Raw genomic sequence first — 9,218 nt, 5'->3', positions numbered from 1 at the left:
ATATACCACTATCACCACTGATGTCGAAACACATTTCCAACTCGCAGTTTGTCACAGTTCCCCAACACTTAATTCCCGTTACTCCATGGTATGTGATAAATTTATATAAATCTAATAATTCAAGCTTTACCCCCCCACAACAAAACCCAATAGAACGTGTAACCTATCAAACAGTTTGTAATAATTTTCCAAGCATTTTGGTCTTTGAAAGTTAGTTATTCTATTATCCAATGACATGTGATAAATTCAGACACATTTAAAAAGTTCACCAAACGTTTAAATTATGAAACACAACGTTCAAATAATTCACCAAACGTTCAACTTCGAAATATGTAAATGAAACGAGAAGCATAAGTTGGTCTCTCGTATCTACCACCATCATGCACGCATTTGAATCACGTTTCCAACGGTCAGTTTTTGGTAGTTCTCCCAACGCTTTGGGCCTTGAACGTTAGTTACGCCATGGCATGTGATAGTCTGGTAAATGTCCTGTGTTTCCTGGAATTATTAATACTTCCACTGTGATACGTACACGATGTTCCTACAGATCTGCCTAGCTGTCATGGCTTTCGTTTTTTCACAGTACCCAACCCTTTATTAGTGGAACCACTGGAATAATTTAACAAAATCGATTGTGCCGCGTTGTTTTCTTTTACCTAATCTCGGAATACACGGTAAAGGTCGTGTTTTTCTTTGGTTTTGTCCACGTTCAGCTGTCTCGAAAACAGAGGACGGTCCAAACAAAATTTTTAAATAATTTTGGCACCGTCAACTCACAGCCATTCATTTTTTAGGCAGGAGAATCTGCTCGAATATTCACGACTTCACATGCAACTGTACTGGTTGAGCATTCAGTCCAGTGAACTTTCTGGTGTAGGGAGAAGCAAGCTGCTTCTGACTTTCTATATTTATACCCAAAGACCTTACCTTACCAAGGGGAAGCAACGAGGTGTCTCTCTTTTCCCACAAGAAGATATCAAGAAAATAGTTACACACCGAGAAAATCCATGATGGGTAGATCTCCTTGCTGCGCAAAGGAAGGGCTCAACCGCGGGGCCTGGACGAAAACGGAGGATATTATTCTCTCCGAATACATTCGAATTCATGGCGATGGTGGGTGGAGAAGTCTCCCCAAAAAAGCAGGTGAATCTCAGGAAAGCAAATCTCAAATAGCAATATATGAAGCAAAAGTAAAATGTAAAGGCTAGTTAAGAGGAGATTTTGTTGTGCAGGGCTTAAGCGGTGTGGAAAGAGTTGTAGATTACGTTGGTTAAACTATCTTCGTCCCGACATTAAACGCGGAGACATTTCCCCAGCTGAGGAGGAGCTCATTATTCGGCTGCACCGCCTTCTTGGTAATCGGTAGGTAGAGAATGATTCTGGTTAATCACTAGGGTTAAGTGATAACCTAGCTATAATACTCGGTTATGATATGGTGAGAGAGTAATAATGAATATTGATTGAGTCACTGCAAACTAAACTAACTCCTCGCCTGAAATAATTTGAATCGGGTAAATGTTCAACATGAATCTAACAATGTTAAACTTTGTTTCAAAAAAATTTTGAACGTTTTGGTTTCTGGGTAACGCAAGTTGAGCTGTCCATCTTTACCATATGTTTTATATGTTTTTATGCTTTGTATGAAAAAATAAGGTTTATTAGGACATTAACCTGTTACAGGGAGAATTGAATCTTAATTTGGAGAAATGATAACATTTCCCTTAATCACTTCAACTTGTATCAGGAATATATATATCTTTAGATGCTAAAGAATTCTTATAATATACATGTTTTGGTTTCAGGAATATATATCTTTAGATGTCAAAGAATTTTTATGATATACATGATTTGGTTTTGAGGATTTTGAGATAATAAAATTTATTATTAGCTCAACATGTTATGGAGAATTGAACCAACATGCCTTATAGAGAATTGAATCAACCTGCTTTATAGAGAATTGAATCTTAGTTTTAATGAATAATATTTTTTTTTATGAACAATAAATATGGAGCTACAAATTTATTAATATATATGGAGCTACAACCACATTAATGGGTCTGGTTCCTTGCAATATATGTCCTCAGTATCATAATGTATTTGGTTAAATTAGATAAATAACTTACATTAAGTTGGACTGGCTCATTAATAGAGTAATAGTTCCATATATATTGGTTGCCATATTTTTCCCTATCATTATCATTACAATTCCATATGATTAACTTATTTCTAAAAAATATTAGTTATAAAAAATTTTGAATAATTATTTTCTAATTTAATTAAAAATAATTATTTTAAGATTTCAATAAAAATATATATTTTTAAAAACTATATAAATATTTTTACTATTTTTATAATAAAAAAATTTAAAATTTTTAATATATTTTTAAAAAGTAAATTTAAACCTTTAAAAAATCAAAATAATAATTCCCAAAATTATCTATAATATTTTTATTTTATATAAAACTATTTTGATTTTAATAAATTAATTTTGAAGATTTTACATAAAATAATAATTCCCAAAATTATGAATACTATTTTTATTATATATAAAACTATTTTTATAATAATCATATGATTTTAATAAATTAATTTTAAAGGTTTTACATAAAATATTATGATATTTTTATGAGGTTAGAGTGATAATCCACAATAAAAAAAATTGCCAACCACAACAATAAATTACATCTAAAGTATAATAAAATTATTCAATATTTAATATATAATCTTTTATTTAAAATTAAATTTATTGTTTTGTATTAAATTAAAAGTATAAAAAATGATTTTTGGGTAAAAATTACATTAAATTTTTTTAATGTAATTTTTATTTTTTATTTTTTTATTTGTTTTTTACTTCAAAATCTTCACAGAAACCTGAATTCAAATACTTTTTAGTGCACTTATAATATGATATATATACTTTTCTAGTTTTGAAACTGTAGTATCCACTTCTACTTCTGATTGAAGTAGACTTTCAACATATTTACTGCAAAGAAACAAGAAACACCCCAGTCCAAATTATTACTGGCATAGTTAGAAATTAATGCAACAAGTCTGATTTAATGAGTGAATACATGTGCGTGCATGCAGGTGGTCGCTGATAGCAGGACGGCTGCCCGGGCGAACAGACAACGAAATCAAGAACTACTGGAACACTCGTCTAAGCAAGAAGCTGCTGCTCTCCATGAGCAAACCTCAATGCAAGAGCAGGAAAAATCTCAAGTCAAAAGCAAAACCTTCTCCAATGCAAAATCGTGTCTTCAAAACCACCCCGGTGAAAATAACAACCACAGTGAGACTTTCTGGCACAGCAAGACCAAATGGCTCCATGAATAGTTATGGCTGCAGTAATCCTAGTTCAGATGAAGCCTCCAAATTGTGTAATGTCAAGGAGACTACGAATTTTTCCGAGTCCTTGTGCGACCATCTTGGGATCGATACAGAAGCTAGAATTTCTACCAGCTCTATGTCATCGTTACCGTTAGAGAGATCTCCACATTCCTCTTATTTTGGAGCAGATGCAGCTCCTTTAGCCGAAAGTTTGTTAGATTTGAACGAGTTAGGTTTGACAGTCTCGGATGATCAAAGAATTGAAGAATTCTATGATCACACACAACACTTGGATTGGATTCATGAACTCGATTATACAGAGAGACCAAGCCCACAGTCGCTGAGTTTGCTACTGTTGGAATCCGATGACGAAAGGGAGGAGAGGCTGGGAGACCATGGACAGATCCCATAAGAAACAATTAATGTATCTGAGTTTTATTTGATAATATTGGTGTTTTGGGTACTTCCATGTCAGTGTATTCCAAATCTCTAGTTGTCCCTATGTTTGTGACAGAAGTGGTAGCAGCATGGACTGACATTAGTGTTTAATTGTTGAGGCTGACATTTAGTTCTGACTATTGGCATCTTTGAAAACGCCCAAGAATGTCAACTAATGCGACACAACTGCAATACAATTCACAGTCCATCATGAAAAATCTCTTACACTTCATTTTAAGATATCGGAATCAAAATTAGGTGGTGCTCAGCAGGCAACACGACTTTAAAATTCTAAGCAGCACTTTAAAATCCTTAGCAGCAGTGGAGTAAAGGTCCATTAAGTAAGTCTTTAATAAATGATGAAGCAAAGTCCTTTTATGTTTATTAGGTCCATCAAATAGGAGTCTAGTAATTTTTTTTTTTTGTGTTTTTTTTTCTTAATTGAAAATTGGGGAAAATTAAAGTTTTATAGGGTTAAACACAGTGTAACAATATAACACTTCCTTTTTATTTTTAATAAAAAAATTGAAATTTGCTCAAATTTATGAAATTTAAATCCACGAAATAAAATTTAACAAACTAAACTTATGGTCCATTAAGTAAGTCTTTAATATACAATGAAACAAAGTCCTTTTATGTTTATTAGGTCCATCACATAGGAGTTTAGTAAGTTTTTTTTTCCTTAATTGAAAATTGGGGAAAATTAAGTTTTATACGGTTAAACACAGTGTAGCAATGTAACAATTTTTTAAATTAAAAAATTGAAATTTGCTCAAATTTATAAAATTTAAATTTACAAAATAAAATTTAACAACTTAAATTTATTTTGATATTCAAAATCACAATTTAAATTAAATTATTATAATTTCCCAAAACCGATTTTTAAGCACATGAATGTGTTGATTTAGAAAGAGAGTTTTTCAAAATTTTAATTTAATTATCAATAATTGTGTTTATAATTTTTTATTTTGACAAAAATGTAATATCATGTCTTATTTTATCAAGTATATATACAAAAATCATAAAATAATAAAAATAAAAATAATTTATTGACCAATAGTATTCATGTGGAATAGTCTATTTGGAAAGGTTCTTTAAAGGGGAAAATATTTGCCTAAATCCATCGTAACTCCGGATTTACCAAGCATAGAGAGTGATTAAATCTCTTTTTAGTCTAAAGGGGGTTTGTAGGTCCAGAGATTTGATCCCTCTGGGCACTTGGTAGATCTAGAGTTAAGATGGATCTAGGCTAGTTATTATAATATCTTAAAATATTATGAGTAATATGCATAATCAAATGTTAAAATTTATCTTCAAAGTATTTATGCATTTTTTTCCTTCTATTAGTCCATGGGGTCTTGGATGGAAAGTGATTGGGTGCTCTATTAAGGCACTCCATTGGTTCAATTTTCTCACCAATCTGGGTGATATATTGGACATGATGAAAATGTAGTCGTGCCAGACTTACCAAAAAAAAATTATATCTATCCATTAAAAAAATAACATATGAACAAGTGTCTTATGAAATGGGTTATGGTTTTTTGGACATGTGATATGATAAACCATAATATTAGCCCATATTATCTTGATAAAATCTATTTACAAATCAAACATCTCCTTAATAAATTAAAAAAAATCTAATTTCCACAATTAAATTTTCTTTCTTTTTAATTTTTATATTAATTTTTTTATTATATTATTATTATAAATAAAATTATAATACTTAAAATTTTTTAAATGTAAAATATATAATAAAATAAATATTTTCTTACTTTTTATAAATGGATAGATATCAACATTTCTCAACCTCATTTCCCTTATTATATTTAAACTACGATTTAAATCATAAACACTTAGAATTTCACAAAAATCTAATCACCAAATTTCAGAACTACCCTACTTTAAAAGCCACACAGAACTCCCACGGGGGTACATGCCATGACAAGCTTACTCTGCGCCCTGTTGGTATCCATACCTTTTCTTCTCCGAATGAAGGTTCTCTCAATCCCTAGAACATTCTGGTCATAGCAGGTGATAACAGTGGGTTATGGAAACATTCCGGTAATAACAGTGGATAACAGTGGTTTAAGGAATCAATGAGAAGCGCGGGACATTCTGGGCATAACAGGGGGTAACAACAGTGGATAACAGTGGTTTAAGGAATCAATGAGAAGCACAACAGGGGATAACAGTGGGTTATGGAAACATTATGGTCATAACATCGGATAACAATGGTTTAAGAAATCAATGAGAGACGCAGGATTTTATTTATTTTTTTGCATTACAATAATTTATTGTTCCTTTTGAACGGTCATGAAACGCAACTCTATCATATTCGGAAAAGTGATACAATAACATGTGGATGAAGTTACGATATACCTTCATAATAAAATAAGAACTTTTAACTTCTCTTTTTTACATTAAAAAATTACATGTTATATTAAAAATTTATAGGTTATTATGCATTGATGGGTTATTATGCATTGTTGTTGGGTGAAGCTCACGAGATTGTATTTTTGAGTATAGTGTTTTGTTATGATCTTGCCTAAAGTAGACTCTCTTTATCTTTTAAAATTTTTGAGTATAGTGTTTTGCTATGATCTTGCTTAAAGTAGACTCTCTTTATCTTTTAAGAGTTTCTGTTTTTGCTAAATCATAAGATTTGATATATTTGGTTTGCAGAATGCTGGATATATTCTTGGTGTTATAGCAGCTTTGATCTTGGGTCTCCAGTTATAGATTCACCACGTATTAATTTTTTTTTACCTATCATTAATTTTAAGAAAATACTATGTAAAAATAAGTGAAAATATATTTGAAATAAATAATAAATTTTTAAATTATCTATATTATTAGTATTATTATAAAGGTGTTTTAATACTGTAAATATGATATACTTCAACTGTCATAAAGCAAGCCGAATATTAATTACCTTAATTGTTCTTATATTAATGTGTTTGAGATATGTGTAAAAATATATTTTTAATTAAATTAAATATTAAATTTTTTATTTTTTATTATATATATAGATATAGAGAGGATATGTTTTTTTTTTATCCTATATATGACTTGTTAGATTAGTTTATGGTTTAAAAAAAGATTAACTTGTGATTTAAGAAATCATTATTTAGAGGTATTTAAATTGTGATAGTATGTCACACCAGCTTTTAATTATATTTTTGTGGTGTCTCTTTCTAACTATAAGACTTTGAAGACATAATCACTTTACAAAATGAAACCCTCAAAATCTTCTTACTCTTTTATGCCTTGGTCTTTTCTTGCAAATATTATCCAACAAGGTTTTATTGAAATCACAACTTCCTAAGCATGAAGTCCATACAATCATAATGCCCAAAGGTTTTTTCACAGAGTAAAATTCATTTATGTAGTAAAAGTTTTTTTTTAAACCAAAAAAATTATGACTTTGTCAAAAATTATATGATAGATATCAAACTAAATGTCATAACATGGAATAATTAAATTGCTGGAAACATAATTATATTAATAATAATTAAATATTTTTAAAATATATATAAAAAAATTATATAGATTAATATGTATGGGTCACATGATCATTAATATAATCTCTTGATACAACTACACATTTAACTATTGTATCATTTTTTTATATAATAATATAATATACTTCTTTAAATTTAAATTAATAAATATTTTTTTCCCTTCAAAATTTAATTAAATTATTAATTAATACTTAATATATATTTTAATTATATTTAATCATTCTGCAACATTCATAAAATTAAATGAATTAAAAATTTCCAGAAAATATAATTCATATCCCATTTTCCTTTTTAAAAAGTAACAATCAAGTAATAATATTCATAACATATAAATTGATTTTTGCTACAGTTATAGATCATCACCTTATAACACTCATGTAGTATAGAGACGGGCTTTTGCCACAACCATCTGTATAACACTTCCCCACATGAGACATTTCTTAAAGCCACACTTTTAAGAAATGGAGATTTATAAAAAAAATAAAATTCCATTAAACAAGTTTTTGATTTCTCAGTTAATTTCTGGATTTCTCATAAATGTTTACTCAAAAAAATGTACTCACTCTGTTAATTTCATTCTTTTAGTTATTTTTTTTATTTGGGCTAAATCTTCAAGGCTTTATAAACACATAAAAAGTTTATATGACAACGTAGCGATATATTTACCAGTGTAATGTCCAAACAACCATATAAATTATTGTATATATAACATTTTTTTATTATTTAGAATAAATCTTCAAGGTTTTATTTTGGAAGGAAAAAACACACTAAATATATATGATAAGATAACAATATATTTACCAGTGTAATGTCCAAACAACCCTATAAAATATTATATACATAACAAAATTTTATGTCACAAAAGTCAGTCTTATGCATTGATAAATAATAACCAAAAGTATAAAATATTATACAAACCATTTTATTTTCAAATCGCATATTTAAATACTCTTCACTGAGACCTATTTTAAATACTACAATATCTATATGGTTATTAATATAATAGAACTTTTTCCGTTTTCAAATTCACATAACATAATATATTCTATTAATAGGAAACCCACATCAAAATTCAAGAACTAACAAACTCATTTCAAATGGTTTAAAATGTAATTATTAGATTATTGACTTCTATGTAATATTGACCAGTTATTTTAAAATTGAATTTATTAATGTCCTATCATTATTTATAATTATTTAAATATTTATTTTTACAATATTATTATTTTTTATTTATTTATTTATATTAAATTATACATTTAATACATTATTTAAGATTATTATATAAATAAATTAAAAATTGATATAATTTTTAAAAAAACTTAAAATTTAATCAAATTTAATGTACCAAAAATATTTTTAATAATATTTAAATATATAATTTTAATTTTCTAATTAAATTATGTTACACTTATCATATTCAGTATGCTCAATTTTTAAAAGTGTAGATAACTCACTCAAAAATGTTTGAGCTAATGTGAAACCAGTAATAGATTCATCTTAATCACAGATATAGTAAGAGCCTAGAGGGACCTAATCTCATGTGGTGCAAACCCTTTTTATAGTGCAAAATTTTAAAAAAATTGCACCTCCAAACTTTGAGTCTCTTTAAGGGCTTAACCCTTTCCCTTTAAGGGCTTAAGAATGATGACTCTCTCTCTCTCTCTCTCTCTCTCTCTCTCTCTCTCTCTCTCTATATATATATATATATATATATATATATATATATATTCATTTTTTAAACTGCATTTATTCATTTTTTAAATTGCATTTTTGAATACATAAATGGATTTAAACCCTACAACATCCCTTGAAAACATGGAATAACTTCAACATGCAATTGCAACAAAATATTTACTCCATTCATAATCAACCCTTAATAAATGGTTCAAAATGTAAAGTAATGATACTTGAAATGCTATAACAATAAGA

At 28.4% G+C, this 9,218-nt stretch overlaps 1 protein-coding gene across 1 annotated transcript; it reads left to right on the top strand.

Moving 5' to 3' along the window:
* Positions 1–667: 667 nt before the first annotated feature.
* Positions 668–3,813, top strand: LOC149264955 (uncharacterized). The gene is made up of 3 exons (XM_089391010.1): positions 668–1,143; positions 1,233–1,362; positions 3,088–3,813. The coding sequence occupies exons 1-3, from the start codon at positions 1,008–1,010 to the stop codon at positions 3,737–3,739; spliced, it is 918 nt and encodes a 305-aa protein (XP_089247136.1). The 5' UTR covers positions 668–1,007; the 3' UTR covers positions 3,740–3,813.
* Positions 3,814–9,218: the final 5,405 nt, after the last annotated feature.

Source organism: Pinus tabuliformis, chromosome 6 (assembly GCF_031772625.1).
Source record: "Pinus tabuliformis cultivar Carrire ecotype Pingquan chromosome 6, CPIR1, whole genome shotgun sequence".
In the NCBI taxonomy this organism is placed as follows: Eukaryota; Viridiplantae; Streptophyta; class Pinopsida; order Pinales; family Pinaceae; genus Pinus; species Pinus tabuliformis.
The sequence above is the reverse complement of the archived record's forward strand: the minus strand, read 5'-3'. Positions and strand labels throughout refer to the sequence as shown.